General features: G+C 50.8%; 1 protein-coding gene across 2 annotated transcripts in view; it reads left to right on the forward strand.

The window, feature by feature from the left end:
- Positions 1-19,138, forward strand: part of LOC106806365 — a 138,178-nt gene that overhangs the window by 100,108 nt on the left and 18,932 nt on the right. For both annotated transcript variants that reach the window (XM_014808278.1, XM_014808277.1), the window contains exon 3: positions 17,103-17,256. In XM_014808278.1, the coding sequence (XP_014663764.1) occupies positions 17,103-17,256 (154 nt within the window). The remainder of the gene's footprint in view (positions 1-17,102; positions 17,257-19,138) is intronic.

Below are 19,138 nucleotides of genomic sequence, written 5' to 3' on the forward strand. Positions count from 1 at the left end.
TATTTCGCGACTGATCTAGTTTTTCTCCGCTGTGCGTCGCCCATCGCCGACGTGTCGCAGCGTGGCGCTGTCGGCGTTTTTCACAACGGACAGCGTTTAACGACCGACGAACGCACGCACGCACCGTCGCTAGAGCAATCAGACGAACTCATTTGAGCGGGTTTCCGGGTTCCGACGTGACGTAGCGTGCGGCCTTCGGATGAGAATTCGAAAATCGTAGAGCATTCGTTATTACAAGCGAGGAGGATGCTGTTTGTACGTTGGGAGGGAGGGGTCGTAAAGCTCGAACGGGGTACCTCTAGAAGCCCGGGGGCGGTGACGTCGGTAAGACTACTGCACGCTGTAACTACTGATTACACGATAGATGCTGTGCCACTGTACCATCGCTTGTGGGTTTTATTCCACATCTAGCGATCGGAGAGAGAGATATAACGGCGTCTTCTCTGTGTGTTACGGGTTCGACGTGTGTGTGCACGAGCAGTCGCGACGGCTGAATGGAATCAAGGACAGTGTAACGCCTTAATCTGCCTTCGGCCTATCTACCTGGTATGTCAGTATGGACTGCACGTCTGTACGTCTGCCTGCCTGCCTACCCGCATGTACGTCGGCCTGCCTGCTGCCTACCTGCACGTCTGCCTTACTGCCTGCTGCCTGCCTGTCTGCCTGCTTGCGGCTGTCTGCCTGCCTGCCTGCCTGCACGTCTGCCTGCCTGCTGCCTGCCCTGCGCCTGCCTGCCTGCCTGGCCTGCTGCTGCTGCCTGCCTGCCTGCCTGCCTGCCTGCTGCTGCCTGCCTACCTGAGTCTGTCCTTACTGCTTGGCTGCCTGTCTGGCTGTCTGCTGCCCTGCTGGCCTGCCTGCTGCACGTCTTGCCTGTCTGCCTCTCTGCCTGCCTGTCTGCACGTATGCCTGCGTGTCTGCCTGTCTGCCTGCCTACCTGCCTGTCTGTGCTGTCTGCCTGCCATGGTCTGTCTGCTACATGCCTGCACTACTTAGCCTACCTGGAAGCCTGCAATATACCTGCTGTACTCTTACCAAAATCCCACTCATACACCTACCTACACGCCTCCCACCCTCACAACCTTCCCATACCCTGGATAAGGTAAGTAAAGCAACATGCGGCTAGAATACTCGTAACCCACTCAACGCTGCCACTGGCGCACTGACACCAACACGTAGTATTTCTTCAGTGGAGAAGATGTGGCGGTGAGGCAAGACAGTACTTAGTACTGCAGTGTGAAGGTCTTGAAATTCCATTGAGCTTATACCAGACTGTAGTGTTAAGGCGCGCGGTAGTACATAGCACATGGCACAGATACTAAGTATATCGATGTCAGGAGTGGCATAATATCAGGAGTGTCATAATACTGTATAGGACTAAATGTTGTGATCACACGCCTGTTGATGTTACCACAACACACCGCACTCATTAGTGATGAAAGAAAGTAAACTACTAATTGCTACTGAGTCAATTCGAAATGGGTGAAACCATCGAGTTGTTACGCTCACTATAATTCTATCAGGAGTGTATAATTAATAATCTATATTATACACTCTTGCTTCTATATGATACCTAAGGGGAGAGGGTAGTACTGGGGGCGTTACAGTGCACTGTGGACTTGAGAGAGGTGGGTAGTACTGGGGATAGTGGTATACAGTAGACTTAGGAGGAGGTGGTAGTACTGGGGACAGGGGTTACAGTGGACTTAGGGGGAGTGGTAGTACTGGGGGGCATTACAGTGGACTTAGGAAGGGAGGAGGTGGGGGTAGTACTGGGGGGTGTTAGAGTGGACTTGGAATGGGAGGTGTACTGGGGGAGGGGGGGGGGGCGTTACTGGGACTTGGCGCGCAACGAACCTGTCAGCAGCAACTCATGCTCCATTTCTCCAGGAAGATGTCGATCAGTGTCCTCCTCCATGAAGCTGAGCCGCACTACGTACGGAGTAACATGCTAGCAAGCTGTCACAAACCTACACTGTCGCCAAGCACGACACACCTGTCACCAAGCACGACACACCGGTCACACGCCTACACTGCCACCTGTCACACACCTACACTATCACCAAGCGCGCACACACTGTCACCAAGCACGACACACGGTCACAACGCCTACAGTGTCACCGGTTACTAAAGCGCTACACTGTCGCACACCTCAGTATCACACGCACTTACACTGTCACACACCTACAGTGTCACACGCATACACTGTCACCTAGCGCGACACACCTGTCACACACCTACATTGTCATTGACTCACCGGTCACACACCTACAGTGTCACCTGTTACACACTTACACTTGCCACACGCCTACGCTGTCACCGATTACACACCTAGACCACCGCGCACGCGCTCTGATCATATACCAACGTCCCGATATATCCAGTCCACGCGCGCGAACAGCGGGGTTTCAAGTAGCTTCCTGCTTACGGCACCTACTTTAGTTCGGCAATCCGTGGTCTGTCATTCACGATACAATGATGACTCTCTCTCTCACTTCCCGCTACGAGAGTGACACGGCCGCAAACAGTTTTACGTGGTCTGTCATTCACGATACAATCAGGAGCATGATACAATGCATACTCTCACTTCCGCTTCTACACTGACACAGCCACTGACAGTAATATCTATACGAACTCGCGGCTTTCCCGTGCTGGAGTCAACACTGTGCGAGCACACGACCGCCTGACATCTACTATTAGTATTAGATGGACTGGGGGCTCTCCCGTGCTAGAGTCAACCACTGCTGCTAACACACCTCCGCGGACAATGTACTGAGAGGCACGGCGGATATCCGCACAGGCAGACGAACTTCTAAACCTGTACAGGTTACACATACAGGTGCATTAGCGGTAAATGTAGCTCGGCTCGATGCGGTGCCACGGAGGTAAATATATTATATGTATACACGGCTATACACCTGGTCACACGTTCTTGCTACTGCGCTCCCAGCTCAGAGCGCTAATCCCTCGAGGGGCGTGCTGCTCGTCTTTGCCCGCTGGCCAGCGCTACAGTGACTACAGAGGTAGAGGTGACTACGGTATTCTCTGCTGCTGGGTGCCACCCTGTTATTAGCGGGGCCTGCTAGAACAATGAGCTCCTACGAGGATCGGCGGCGCGCAGCGGCGGCGCTCGCACGATGTCGCACTTGTCACTTGTCCTTGCACACTTGTCGCACTTGTCACGTCCAACCAACCGACGTCTTCTGTCGATCACCCCCGTCACCGGGGGACGCTGCGGTTCACGTCGTGACGCACGCCGTGACGGCTAGCGTATGACGCGTGACGCTTGACGCTGACGTCTCGCCATGCGACGCTGCCTCTTGACGCTGACGCTTGAAGCTGACGCTTGACGCTGACGCTTGACCTTGACGCTTGACGCTAACGCTGGGACTCTGACTTGTGAACGCTGACGTGTGACGACGCGTGAGCCCACAAGCTTCAAGACGCCGTCGCAAAGCGCAGAAGAGCCTACAGGGTCTTCGAGGCGCCGGTGTTTCTCTCTTCCAAGCCGAGAAGGCGAGTTGAAACGTACGTACGAGTAGAGAGGAGCGGTGTTCCTCTCTCTCAAGCCGAGAAGCGAGATGAAAGTATGTACGAGTAGAGAGGCCGCCGGTGTTTCTCTCTCCAAGCGAGAAGACGAGTTGAACGTACGTACGAGTAGAGAGGCGCCGGTGTTTCTCTCTCCAAGTCGAGAAGCCGAGCTCACACGAGCCACTTCACTAGCTGACCCTGACGTATGCACGAAGTAGAGGAGGCGGTGTTTCTCTCTCCAAGCCGAGAAGCCGAGCTCACACGAGCCGCTTCACTAGCGCACCGTGACGTATGCACGGAGTAGAGGAGGCGGTGTTTCTGTCTCCGACGCTGCCGCCACGCACAGTCCACACACGACGTCTGTCCGACACCCGGACGTTTGCAGTTTGCACACACTGTGACGGCTGCGGCGCAGAGGCCAAAGAGGTCAGGATACAGAATTCGAACAGCGATGTGTGCACGGCGTGTGCCGTCTTTGTGACGCTTGTTGGCTTACACCACCCACCAACATAATGTACCTACCGCCTGTGATTGACAACACTGGTTTGAATTTTCAGATCAGCACGTATTACGTTGTCATCGCCTTGGCGCCGGGCATTGTTGTGTGGGGATATAGTAGATATATATCCGGCACGAATCAAACCGTCGAACGGCACGCCATCAACACTAGAAACACCATGCATCAAACGTCGAATCCCGTGCATCACCATAGACACGCAGCAGCAGCAGCAGCAGCAGAACGCCAGGAGCCACGAGTCACTGTTGTCCTACTGCGCAGTCAGTCGTCTGTCAGTCTGCCTGACTACCTTTCATGCGCGTTTACCAGGCAGTAAAACGGAAGCAGTCCGCACGCAAGTGTGACTGCAGCACTTGGTCGCCGAGTAATGAACTGCCATTTAGCCTGCAACGGGAGCAGCTATGATATATGCTTCCAACCAGGATGCCTGTTGTGTGCGCGCGGAGAGAGAGAGCGCGCGAGAGGACGGCGACTCCTGCTGGTGCGCGGTCAGTTGGCGCAGAGAGCGTTCTTGTGTGCTAATGTTTGCCGAGCGCTGTTTGTACTAGCGACTGAGTGCACTACTACGACTCTAACCGCGTGGATCAAGAACTGATCCTTCCTCCCAAACCACCGAAAATTACTGCAATTTTCGGCGATCGAGCTGTTTTTTAAGTGTAGTTAATAAGGATGGCGAATAATTAAGCGAGCGTTTGCACTGATCGCAGGTGACATTAAGACGAAACCCTAAGCAGGCCATCACCCCTTCGACTCATGATGCAGAGAGTAAGGATTAGTAACCACACGGCCATTGCTGCACCACATGCTGCTATACGTCCACGTGTATAAAATGCCGATAGATGTGGCCTGCCTGCCAATGGTAGCCAGCGGAAACACTTTCCACGGCCAATTGCAACCGGCGCGCGCTGAGCAAAGACATTAAAAACGACTAGCAAAACTAATAAAATTCGGTTTCAAACCATTTCGTGCACAAAACGCGCGTAGATGCGGTGACCAAGCAAGCAGCGCTGCACATATACATTATATATATTATATATATAGGGAGAGAGAGAGAGAGTAAGAGCAGAGAGAGAGAGAGAGAGAGAGAGAGAGAGAGAGAGAGAGAAAGAGAGAGAGAGAGAGAGAGAGAGAGAGAGAGAGAGAGAGAAGAGAGAGAAAGCGAGAGAGAGAGAGAGAGAGAGAGAGAGAGAGAGAGAAGTGAGAGAGAGAGAGAGCGGGAAAAGAGGGGGAGAGAGGGAGGAGCAGAAAGAAAGAGAGAGAGAGAGAGAGAGAGAGAGGAGAGGGGAGAGAGAGAACGAGCAGAGAGAGAGAGAGAGAGAGAAGAGAGAGAGAGAGAGAGAGAGAGAAGAGAGAGAGAGCCGAGAGAGCACTCTCTCTCCCTCTCTCTCTCCCTATATATGTATATATATGTATATGTGCAGCGCTGCTTGCTTGGTCACCGCATCTACGCGCGTTTGTGGCACGAAATGGTTTGAAAACCGAATTTTATTAGTTTTGCTAGTCGTTTTTAATGTCTTTGCTCAGCGCGCGCGGTGCAATTGGCCGTGGAAAGTGTTTCCGCTGGCTACCATTGGCAGGCAGGCCACATCTATCGGCATTTTATACACGTGGACGTATAGCAGCATGTGGTGCAGCAATGGCCGTGTGGGTTACTAAGCCTTACTCTCTGCATCCTGAGTCGAAGGGGGTGATGGCCTGCTTAGGGTTCGTCTTAACGTCACCTGCGATCAGTGCAAACCTCGCTTAATTATTCGCCATCCTTATTAACTACACTAAAAACACTCGATCGCCGAAAATTGCAGTAATTTTCGGTGGTTTGGGAGGAAGGATCAGTTCTTGATCCCACGCGGTTAGAGGCGTAGTAGTAGCACTCAGTCGCTAGTACAAACAGCGCTCGGCAAACATTAGCACACAATGAACGCTCTCTGCGCCAACTGACCGCGCACCAGCAGGAGTCGCCGTCTCTCGCGCGCTCTCTCTCTCCGCGCGCACACACAGGCATCCTGGTTGGAAGCATATATCATAGCTGCTCCCCCGTTGCAGGCTAAATGGCCAGTTCATTACCTCGCGACCAAGTGCTGCAGTCACACTTGCGTGCGACTGCTTCCGTTTTACTGCCTGGTAAACGCGCATGAAAGGTAGTCAGGCAGACAGACAGACGACTGACTGCGCAGTAGGACAACAGTGACTCGTGGCTCCTGGCGTCTGCTGCTGCTGCTGCTGCGTTTCTATGGTGATGCACGGGATTCGACGTTTGATGCATGGTGTTCTATGTTGATGCGTGGCATTCGACGTTTGATGCGTGCCGGATATATCTACTATATCCCCACACACAATGCCCGGCGCCAAGGCGATGACAACGTAATACCGTGCTGATCTGAAAATTTCAAACCAGTGTTGTCAATCACAGGGGGTAGGTACATTATGTGGTGGGTGGTGTAAGCCAACAAGGTCACAAAGACTGCACACGCCGTGCACACATCGCTGTTCGAATTCTGTATACTGACCTCTTTGGCCTCTGCGGCCGCAGCCGTCACAGTGTGTGCAAACTGCAAACGTCCGGGTGTCGGACAGACGTCGTGTGTGGACTGTGCGTGGCGGCAGCGTGGAGACAGAAACACCGCCTCCTCTACTCGTGCATACGTCACGGTCAGCTAGTGAAGCGGCTCGTGTGAGCTCGGCTTCTCGGCTTGGAGAGAGAAACACCGAGACGTTTGTTTAGTGAGTATATAATATATAGTGAAACGGCAGTTATAACCAACATCAGTCTACTCTCATTTTATTATCGTATTGGTAGATTTAGTCAAGCAGTTACACGGCGCATATAGCACTTTAACTATAAGCGCACAGTCGTCTGGCAGCAGAGTTATCCAGCGACTACAGTATATATATTGCTATTTTACCAGATGCATAATGCACGGAATATGTCGGCTCGGGAAGTTTCTCGGGAAGAGAGAAAAAATCAGGTTTACTGCCGCGTTCAGCCGCACTGCATCCTTTTTCATGCCGAAGACGGTAATAAAAAGCGACGTCGGGCGGCAAAAGTGGCGCGAAATGGGCATCGGATTCGATGCAAATTGATTGATATATATGCTAGTGCTGCATAGTGTGCCGCATATACGTGTTGTACATCCTTGGGTTTTGTTTGAGCAAGTCATATCATCATCGTTGTACAGCATCTCGTGAGAGATTTGTGAAGCCCGGTCACGATTGCAGAAGTAGCCTGGCTGGGGTAAAGCTGATGATGCTGACGACTGAAGGATTCAGTCTAGTACGTTTTAACACGTTCAACGCTGCCTTGTTAACAATAGATCTATCGCCCTGTGCTGGAATACTCGGCTTCTCGGCTTGGAGAGAGAAACACCGGCTCCTCTCTACTCGTACGTACTTTCATCTCGGCTTCTCGGCTTGGAGAGAGGAACACCGCCTCCTCTCTACTCGTACGTACGTTCAACTCGGCTTCTCGGCTTGAAGAGAGAAACACCGGCGCCTCCGAAGACCCTGTAGGCTCTTCTGCGCTTTGCCGACGCGTCTTGAAGCTTGTGGGCTCACGCGTCGTCACACGTCAGCGTCACAAGTCAGAGTCAGCGTTAGCGTCAATCGTCAGGGTCAAGCGTCAGCGTCAAGCGTCAGCTTCAAGCGTCAGCGTCAAGCGTCAGCGTCAGCGTCAAGCGCCAAGCGTCAGCGTCAAGCGTCAGCGTCAAGCGTCAGCGTCAAGCGTCTGCGTCAAGCGTCACGCGTCATACGCCAGCGTCACCGCGTGCGTCACGACGTGAACCGCAGCGTCCCCCGGTGACGGTGGGTGATCGACCAGGAAGACGTCGGTTGGTTGGACGTGACAAGTGCGACAAGTGCGACAAGTGACAAGTGCGACATCGTGCGAGCGCCGCCGCTGCTGCGCCGCCGATCCTCGTAGGAGCTCATTGTTCTAGCAGGCCCCGCTAATAACAGGGTGCACCCAGCAGCAGAAAATACCTGTAGTCACCTCTACCTCTGTAGTCACCTGTAGCGCTGGCCAGCGGGCAAAGACGAGCAGCACGTCCCTCGAGGGATTAGCGCTCTGAGCTGGAGCGCAGTAGCAAGAACGTGACCAGGTGTATAGGTGTATCATATAATATATTTACCTCCGTGGCACCGCATCGAGCCGAGCTACATGTACCGCTAATGCACCTGTATGTGTAACCTGTACAGGTTTAGAAGTTCGTCTGCCTGTGCGGATATCCGCCTGCCTCTCAGTACATTGTCCGCGGAGGTGTGTTAGCAGCCAGTGGTTGACCCCAGCACGGGAGAGCCTCCTGTCCATCTAATACTAATAGTAGACTGTTAGCGGTCGTGTGCTCGCCAGTGGTTGACTCCAGCACGGGAAAGCCTCGAGTGCGTATAGTTATTACTGTCAGTGGCTGTGTCAGTGTAGAAGCGGGAAGTGAGAGTATCATTGTATCATGCTCCTGATTGTATCGTGAATGACAGACCACGTAAAACTGTTTGCGGCCGTGTCATTCTCGTAGCGGGAAGTGAGAGAGAGAGTATCATTGTATCGTGAATGACAGACCACGGATTGCCGAACTAACGGTAGAGTGCCGTAAGCAGGAAGCTACTTGAAACCCCCGCTGTTCCGCGCGTGGGACTGGATATATGCGGGACGTTGGTATATGATCAGAGCGGTGCGTGAGTCTAGGTGTGTAATCGGTGACAGCGTAGGCGTGTGGCAGTGTAAGTGTGTAACAGGTGACACTGTAGGTGTGTGACCGGTGAGTCGTGTGACAGGTGTGTCGCGCTAGGTGGCAGTGTATGCGTGTGACACTGTAGGTGTGTGACAGTGTAGGCGTGTGATACAGTAGGCGTGTGATACTGTAGGTGTGCGACAGTGTAGGCTTGTGACCGGTGACACTGTAGGCGTGTGACTGGTGTGTCGTGCTTGGTGACAGTGTGTCGCGCTTGGTGATAGTGTAGGTGCGTGACAGGTGGCAGTGTAGGCGTGTGACCGGTGTGTCGTGCTTGGTGACAGTGTGTCGTGCTTGGCGACAGTGTAGGCTTGTGACAGCTGCTAGCATGTACTCCGTACGTAGTCGGCTCAGCTTCATGGAGGAGACACTGATCGACATCTTCCTGGAGAACATGGAGCATGAGTTGCTGCTGACAGGTTCGTGCGCGCCAAGTCCACAGTAACGCCCCCCCCTCCCCCCAGTACCACCTCCCATTCCAAGTCCACTCTAACACCCCCCAGTACTACCCTCCACCTCCTCCCTTCCTAAGTCCACTGTAATGCCCCCCAGTACTACCACCTCCCTCCTAAGTCCACTGTAACCACTATCCCCAGTACTACCCACCTCTCTCAAGTCCACAGTGCACTGTAACGCCCCCAGTACTACCCTCTCCCCTTAAGTATCATATAGAATCAAGAGTGTATAATATAGATTATTATATTATACACTCCTGATAGAATTATAGTGAGCGTAACAACTCGATGGTTCACCCATTTCGAATTGACTCAGTAGCAATTAGTAGTTTACTTTCTTGTCATCACTAATGAGTGCGGCGTGTTGTGGGGACATCAACAGGCGTGTGATCACAACATTAGTCTATACAGTATTATGACACTCCTGATATTATGCCACTCCTGACATCGATATACTTAGTATCTGTGCCATGTGCTATGTACTACCCGCGCCGTAACACTACAGTACTGGTATAAGCTCAATAATGGTTTTCAAGACCTTCACACTGCAGTACTACTGTCTTCCTCACCGCCACATCTTCTCCACTGTAGAAATACTACGTGTTGGTGTCAGTCGCCAGTGGCAGCGTTGAGTGGGTTACGAGTATTCTAGCCGCATGTTGCTTTACTTACCTTATCCAGGGTATGGGAAGGTTGTGAGGGTGGGGGGCGGTGTAGGTAGGTGTATGAGTGGGATTTTGGTAAGAGTACAGCAGGTATATTGCAGGCTTCCAGGTATAGGCATGTAGGCAGACAGGCATGCAGGCAGGCAGGAAGGCAGGCAGACAGACAGGCAGGTAGGCAGGCAGACAGGCACACAGGCAGACAGGCAGGCATACGTGCAGACAGGCAGACGTGCAGGCAGGCAGGCAGGCAGGCAGGCAGGCAGATAGGCAGACAGTACGGCAGACATGCAAGTAGGCAGCAGGCAGGCAGACGTACATGCGGGTAGGCAGGCAGGCAGACGTGCAGACGTGCAGTCATACAGGCAGATAGGCCGAAGGAGAATTGAAGGCGTTACACTGTCCTTGATTCCGTTTACCGTCGCGACTGCTCGTGCACACACACGTCGAACCCGTAACACACAGAGAAGACCCGTTATATCTCTCTCTCCGATCGCTAGCTGTGGAATAAAACCCACAAGCAATGGTACAGTGGCACAGATCTATCGTGTAATCAGTAGTTACAGCGTGCAGTAGTCTTACCGACGTCACCGCCTCCGGGCTTCTAGAGGTACCCCCGTCGAGCTTTACGACCCCCTCCCTCCCAACGTACAAACAGCATCCTCCTCGCTTGTAATAACGAATGCTCTACGATTTTCGAATTCTCATCCGAAGGCCGCACGCACGTGACGTCGGCAACCCGGAAACCCGCTCAAATGAGTTCGTCTGATTGTCTAGCGACGGTGCGTGCGTGCGTTCGTCGGCTCGTTAAGACGCTGTCCTTGTGAAAAACGCCGACAGCGCCACGCTGCGACACGTCGGCGATGGGCGACGCACAGCGGAGAAAAAAAACTAGATCAGTCGGCGATATAGACGGTCCCCTCGGGCTCGAGCGCTCGAGAATGTAGAATGTAGTCTTCGCCGATGTGAAGCGGTTTTCGCGGGTGTCAGTCTTAATGCGCGTGCGATGAAGTTTCGTGACGTAGGCGGACGTGGTCTCGGTGACGATGGTCGCTAGAAAGAGAGAGAGAGAGAGAGCGAGAGAGGGAGACGGAGAGGGAGAGAGAGAGAGAGAGAGAGAGAGAGAGAGAGAGTGGGGGGGGCTAGAGAGAGAGAGAGAGAGAGAGAGAGAGAGAGAGAGAGAGAGAGAGGGAGAGAGAGAGAGAGAGGTGCTCATGTAACCACCGATCGCGACCAGTCGTTAGGTTTCTCATCTCTAGGAAGTGCGCTCGCTCGCTGTTCTATCACTCTACACCCACCGCCAGTGATGCTGCGTCACCACGCCTCAATCCGAGGCTGACAGGCGACAATGACACGCTGAGTAATTTGCATGCGACGAGCGGAGCAGCAGGTGGATTGTTGATTGCCGTGACTTACTTTCAACAGCCACGGCACGCGCTGCTATCAAGTGTCCGTTAGGTACCGTTAGGTACCGTTAAGTGTCGTTAGGTACCGTTCAGTGTCTTGTCTATAGGCGCCGTACTGCGCCTACTGCGTATATAATATGGCATGCTTATCACCGTGTCGTTATTACCTGGACACTAAACCGACCAGGCTCTCCGACTGTTACACGTCGTCGCCAACGTAGTGTTAAGCGAGAAGGGAACTTGTGGCTACCTGGACACATACCTTGACGCCTGTTTGTGGCAAGATTAGCAAGCTGCTATATATGGATTTTGTCGCGTGTTGTTACCTGGACACATACCTTGACGCCTGCTTGTGGCAAGATTAGCAAGCAGCTATATATGGATTTTGTCGCGTGTTACTGTTGTTACCTGGACATACCTTGACGCCTGTTTGTCGCAAGATTAGCAAGCAGCTGTATGTATGTATTTTCGCTACGTCGTCGTCGCTGCTTGTGCCGTCGTTGTTTTCGCGTTTCACGCGCTCTGCCTCGTTTAACGGTGAGACGAGCCGTGGATAAATGTTGCGATTATTTGCGGCGATGCGAATCATCCATCCAGAAAAGCAGACGCCCAGCGATGCATGGCTAGCCAGCAAGCCAGCCAGCCAGCAAGTCAAATTAGCCGGCCAGCTAGCCAGCCAGCCAGCCAGCCAGCCAGCCAGCCAGCCAGCCAGCCAGCCAGTCAGTCAGCCAGCCAGCCAGCCAGCCAGCCAGCTAGCCAGCCATCCAGCCAGCCAGCCAACCAACCAACCAACTAGTCAGCCAACTAGCTAGCTAGATAGCAATCAGCCAGCCAGCACCCACCAGAACGCGACAGAAACGCGAGCCACAGAAACGCGACGCGTGGTAACTCAGAAGTGATCAAATGATGCTGTATGAAAAACCGTGTGACATTCATTCTACGACGTCCGAAAAAACACGGTGACAGGAACATTGCGTATGAGCGACGCCGCCCGCCCGCCCGTGTAGTGTGTGACTCCGTGAACTGCTTGCTGTGTCTGTGATCTGCTCTATGCGGTGTATGTCATAAATATTCAGTGATCAATATTCAATATGAAACTACGTGCGATGAAGATCTGCAGATATTACGTTCGCTCGGGCGGCTACTGTCGCTGTGCTGCTGCTGATGCTGTTCACCGGATGACGAGTAACCAGGACGACAGCAGCAGAATGAATCCCGTCCGCTTCCCCGTGCTGGGCTCCAGTAACGGCAGAAGGAAATACAGTAATTATTTCGTATCTCCTCGCTCGTCGTACGTAGTGAGTGGTTCAAACCGCGAATGTACGTGCGATGCTTGTGTGGGCTTAAAACTACTATCTCACGAATAAATCGGAAAATTGCACAAGTGCAGACAAATTGGGTATCACCTGTTAGCGCGGACTTTTTACTGATGGTTACGTGTACGGGGCGTGATGCACGCGTAGTTCTTGCTCGTACGTCGCGTGTGGCACGGCGGGGTTGTGTTTAGGGGTGGTGGTGGGGGGGGGGGTAAATCGGAGGCAAGTGGTTGAAGGAGGCAGTGCATGTTGTTATGGTAACAACGCGCCGCCGCATCCGTTCTTGAATCGTTCTCGTGCTGTGACTGTGGCTGTGACTACAGAACGTAACCAAACACTAGTGCGCCCGCGCAATATGCACAATCGCACGTTTCCTGCATGGCTCCGATGTCGTAAACAAAGTCCTTCCCTGTTGGGAAGATGACAGGAGGAGGAGTGGTCCTCTCTCCTCCCCGCGGCTCTCTCTCTCTCTCTCTCTCTCTCTCTCTCTCTCTCTCTCTCTCTCTCTCTCTCTCTCTCTCTCTCTCTCTCTCTCTCTCTCTCTCTCTCACCGCCAGCAGCAGCACAGGCGGCCGGGCCCCTCTCTAACCTCTGTTGGGAAGCTGACAGGAAGAGGAGTCCTCTCTCCTCTCTCTCACTCTCTCTCTCTCTCTCTCTCTCTCTCTCTCTCTCTCGCTCTCTCTCTCTCTCTCTCTCTCTCTCTCTCTCTCTCTCTCTCTCTCTCTCTCTCTCTCTCTCTCTCTCTCTCTCTCTCTCTCTCTCTCTCACCGCACACGTTATGATTTGATGTGCTTGCCCCGCGCTATGTTGAAAAGGACAAGGGTGTGCGCTGCAGTCAGGTTTCAACTACGTATGACCGTGTCTGCCCCCCCCCTCCGCGCGCTATGTGAAGACAAGGGTGTGTACGCTGCGTCGGTTCAACTATGTATGAGCTGATAGTGCTTGCCCCCGCGCTCACCCGTCTCTACTAAGTGAAGACACGGGGTGTCTGTACGCCTGCAGTCAGGTTTCAACTATGTTATGAGTTGTCTTGCCCCCCGCGCTATGTGAAGACACGGGTGTGTACGCTGCAGTCAGGTCCAACTATGTATGAGCTGTGTCTTGCCGCCCCCCCCCCCCCGCGCTATGTGAAGACACGGGTGTGTACGCTGCAGTCAGGTCCAACTATGTATGAGCTGTGCCTTGGCCCCGCTATGTGAAGACACGGGTGTGTACGCTGCAGTCAGGTCCAACTATGTATGATCTGTGTCTTGCCCCCCCCCCCGCTATGTGAAGACACGGGTGTGTACGCGTGCAGTCAGGCCAATCTATGACTATGAGCTGTGTCTTGCCCCCCCCCCGCCCGGCCGCTATTTGAAAGACACGGTCCTGTGTACGCTGCAGTCAGGTCCAACTATGTATGAGCTGTGTCTTGTGTCTTGTCCCCACTATGTGAAGACACGGCCATGGTTGGCCATCGTACTCAGAAAACATTATTTTCTGAGTACGATGGCCATCCATACACGGCGTGTGTGCGCAGTTCCGACGGTTCAACTATGCTTACGTGCGGCTAGCTATCGAGCTGCCAGAAGGTAGTAAGGAAATCTGAGAGACAGGAGAGGACGCGATGTCCGGATGTGCACGCTGCACGCTGCTGTGGTTTTACTTCACCTTCAGCGACAGCAGTAGCAGAATCAATAGTAGTAGTAGTGGTGGTGGTAGTGGTGGTGGTAGTAGGCGGTGGCGGCGGCGGTAGTGGCGGCAGAAAAAAAAACAAGAACAATGATAACAAGAACAAAAGCAACAACAACAACTGCAGTAGCAATAACAATAACAACAACAACAACAACAACAACGCATCAGTTGCAGCAGTATCAGTATCAGTACCAGCAGCAGCGGAAGCAGCTTCAGCAGCAGCAGCAGCAGCAGCTGCAGGAATAACAACCAACCGTGTGATACAGTGATTCCTCCTCGGCTGGCTATTACGTGTGGTTTCGCTTGTATTGATCTAGTGGTTATGAAGTGAGGGTGGGTGGATATTAGGCATTTATGATACCGGTGTCGACGGAAGCTGTGCATGTGTTGTGTGTGTGTGTGTGTGGTGTGTGTGTGTGTGTGTGTGTTGCATAGTGTGTGTGTCTGTTTGTTGTCGTGTGTGTGTGTGTGTGGTGTTGTGTGTGGTGTGTGTGTTGTGTGTGTGTGTGTGTGTTGTGTATGTGTATGTTGTGTGTGTGTGTGTTGTGCGGTAGCGCGGTTGCGCGTGTGCGTGTGCTTGTGCGTCGCGTGGTGCTGTGAGTGTTCCGTGGATGTATGCCACTTGCAACACGCAGTAACGTGGCATAACCAGACGGCACGTCGATACCAGTTGCTCTAGGCGCTTGTATTTGTACGCGAATGATCCCAGGTAAATGCGTAATGACTAGTAACTGTAAACAAGGAAGAGTAACTATATCAAGAGTACATAATAGGAAGAGTATGACACCGTTTTAACAGCGTTTTGCATAGATTTTCAACTTTGTATATAATAAACAAACATATATATTTGGGAAAAACATACGATTTTCAGGTAAATTGGTGGTGTCATATGATTAAGGGAGAATCATAGACGAACACAAGGTAAAGTTGTGAATATATTTATTCACATATTGATAGAATATCCACAAGAGTTGAAAACTATGCAAAACGCTGTTAAAACCGGGTGTCATTACTCTTTATCCTATTATGTACTCGTGATCATATCAAGAGCTAATAATACCTTATAATAGCTCTTGATCATATGTATAGATAGACCGGGTCATCACATCACTGCACTTAGGCGACTTATGACGTATCTCAGCGCGTGTGCGTGTGTGTTTCCTATACCGTTTTTTTAGTCGCTTAATCTAATCGCAAGCGTGCGTAGATAGGGTAGCGACTGAGAGATAAGATAGATTAGAGGTGCATAAAAAACACTAGGGTTAAAGGGGTGGGGTATTTATCATCGGTACTGTGAGGCCTGTGGTGTGCACGTGTGGCCGGAGCCGATAGCTCCTATCTCCTCGTGTGCCGCCTATACGTCTTAGACGGGTACCCACGTCTGTTTGCTTCGTTAGAGATCACGGTCGGTCGACGGGGAGCCAGTTCTAACTACGGGCGTTAGTCACATGCATTAACTAATGATGGAGTGTGCTAGGGAGAATCTTACAGAGCTAGGGCCTTGCAGTATGCTACTGGCCTGCAGTAGTAGGCCTGCATAGAGTTAACTATTAGCTGCTGTTGCTGCCCCGGCACGTACCGTGTGATGGATGAGCTTTTAAACTGTCTGCTGTTTTCGCCACTTCTTACTACATTCGCTTTAAATACTCCCACTGTCCCATCGTTCGTTCGGCAAAGCAATTGGATGTTATATTTAATTCGGTGTTCAATTTCTAGGTCTCTCAACATTGGTGAGGTGATAATCGTGTGGTTGCGTTGGTGTAGCAGTTGATTTTGCAGATCTTCTGTTGCGATTATTATGTTTTTAGTGCTTATTATTTCGGATAGTTTATTTACTAGGGCATGTCGGGTCGGAACTACCTCGGTGATGCCTGTGTTTGTGTGCCGGGGGGATCGTGCTGCTTATCACGTCAGTTCGTCGTGGATTGCTAAATTGTATATACATGTTCTGTGTTGGTCATATGCATTGTAAATTCCTAATGCATTTTAATTACATTTATCAGGAGTGTATAAACATAGATTATACACTCTACATTTAATGACATCCGGTATTGATTCGCTCATAACTAATCATACGCTGTGCTAATCATACGCTAGGCGACTTAATCATACATGGGACGGTTACTATGTACCGGATGTCAACATGCGGCCCTTCTGACCTCTTTGCGGTTGCCGGCTAGCCTGGATTAGTTTCAGCACGTTATTAAAATATTTATTGACCCGTTGATTAGTTTTTCGCATATTCTCCAGAGGCAGAGAAGGAACTAAGAAAAGAGAGTTTAGCACCTTATACACTTATTAATTGCGCATGCTTCTACCTCTGAAATTTAACGAAAGCGATTTATTTTTTAACTGTTTTCTGTATATTACTGCTAATATAAAATCAGGTATTTTTTTAAATAGCTAACTGGTTCCACCGTTACATTATTATTGTTATCAATAATAACTTCATGCAGCCCGACATACGTAGGAGTTGATTACTGCGCCCCATTATTGAGGAAAGCCTAATACACTCCAGCGTTCGCTCAGAGTTTTATCACAGTTACACTTTGACACATCCGTCGCATGGATCTGTGCTTATTTCTTTCCTTCTCATCCTTCCATCCTTTCATCCATTCCATCCACCCTCTCTCTCTCTCTCTTTCTCTCTCTCTCTCTCTCTCTCTCATCTCTCTCATCTCTCTCTCTCTCTCTCTCTCTCTCTCTCTCTCTCTCTCTCTCTCTCTCTAAGTAGCTTCCCATTACAGTCTCATTGTGTAGCTTCCCTGTTGGGCGTATTTGCCCAAGGCCTTAATAGTCGTGTGTTTACTTGTTGTTCAGATGGTGACCTGTACAGTCCAGGCATGAGTCGTAAGGCCAGCCATGGCGGTTCGCGCAAGGGCTGGAGTTTCACGCGCAGTGCTCCCAAACTGCCGAAGGTGCCCCGACCTCAGCGTACACTCATCATCTTCGATAGCGTCATTAAGGGACTCAGGTGAGTGGCACGAGATATATAAGATTGATATATATATACATATATATATAATATATATCATATATGTATATATATTGCTATTTTAACAGATTGCATAATGACGCGATATGTCGGCCTCGGTGAAGTTTCTCCGGGAAGGAGAGAAAAAATCAGCGTTTACTGTCCGCGTTCAGACCGCACTGCCGTCTCTTTTCATGCCGAGACGGTATAAAACGCGACCGCGGGCGGCAAAAGTGGCGCGAAAATGGGCCATTCGCGATTCACTTGCAATGCATTGAATATACTATTGCTAGTGCTGCATAGTGTGCCGACATATTACGTGTGTGTACATCCTTGGGTTTTGCTTCTTGAGCAAGTCACTATCATCATCGTATGTACAGCATCTCGGAGAGATTTGTGACAACCGCGTCACGATTGCAGAAGCTAGCTGGCCTGGGGCTAAGCTGAATGATGCTGAGAGGACTGAAGGAGTCAGTCTAGTGACGTTTTAAACACGATTCAACGCTGCCTTGATAACAATAGATCTTCGCCGGCCGCTGTGCCTGGAATTTTCGCATTTCTTCTATGTTTTTACATCGAATTGTCACCCGATTTACACACAAGATGGTATACAATATTTTTATACCTTTACTTGTAGATACCTTAGAGTATACCTTAGAGTTTACTTTTAGATAGCTTAACTTTACTGTAGATGTGCTGTGAATATCTGTTTGAATATTTCATCATGATGGTATATAATGCATTTTCCATGACGAAGTGAAAAATGCTTATGATGTTGTATGACGAGAGGATTGCCAACCCACTACGATTTATCGTCGTATTATATTCCTATTTGCACCACTCGCACAGTTATGTACTTCAAACTAGCAATTTTACTGCTGATCGGAATTTTTTGTGTTCATTATTTGTCATTTTCGACCCTACAGAATCGCAGGAAAATTTGCATCTCCAGAATCAAAAAATTTTCCGGGGGGGGGCATGCCAGGACCCCCCTAGCCAACTCGGATCACTACGTGACCGTCCAACTACTAATTTTGATGGCCAGAAAACTACAGATTGCAGCTTAAATATGTGTTGGCCATCTTCTGGTTGCAGGGATGGTTGTTATCTTGCACATGCGTGGCAATTCTCTCGTCTTTGTTTAGGAACAAGATTGACATTATGTTGGAAGATGTACGACAGCTTGCCGGACGAAGGAAGCTGGACTCTGTCTCAGTACGTGTATGCTCGCTCTCTGCGGAAATCAATATTCGTACGTAGTTGTTCATATATTAGGACCAGACAATTGGAAATCTTCCTAGAATGCCCCTATTTACCGAGCCTGCTAGACTGGATTGGCTTCTCAATGCGAAGGCTTTGCGACTGGAAGGCTTTCAACCACACGGTACCAGGTGCCTGTGCTGCTGCAGCTGGCCTGGTCGAGTGTAGTGTAGTGACCTGAGAAGGAAGTTGTTTCATACGAGGGGAAACTGTCTCAATAACTCGCATTACTTGAGAGACTGACAAAAAACTGGGTTATGGAACAAACTCAATGTGTTCAGAGTGTCCATAATATATAGACTCATATAATAGCACCTCATAATATAGTGTATATTATGACAGTCGTTGATGTGTTGGCAACATATTAAGCCGCTTCATAACCCAACGCGGGCACTCGCGGTTTCGTGCGCCTGCTTGTATCTACGAGGAAGCAGTTTTGCGCTTCATACTCATTAGCGTTGACTGCTTTACATTAGCGCCTCATTCACTCACTGCAGCAGCAGCAGTTAGTCAGTCAGCAGCAGCCAGTAAACAGCAACAGACAGCGCGCAGTAATAACACATCAACATCACAACAGCCAGCGAGTAGTAGTAGTAGTAGTAGTGCGTAACAGCAACCAGCA

Source organism: Priapulus caudatus, unplaced genomic scaffold (genome assembly GCF_000485595.1).
Source record: "Priapulus caudatus unplaced genomic scaffold, Priapulus_caudatus-5.0.1 Scaffold156, whole genome shotgun sequence".
In the NCBI taxonomy this organism is placed as follows: Eukaryota; Metazoa; Priapulida; class Priapulimorpha; order Priapulimorphida; family Priapulidae; genus Priapulus; species Priapulus caudatus.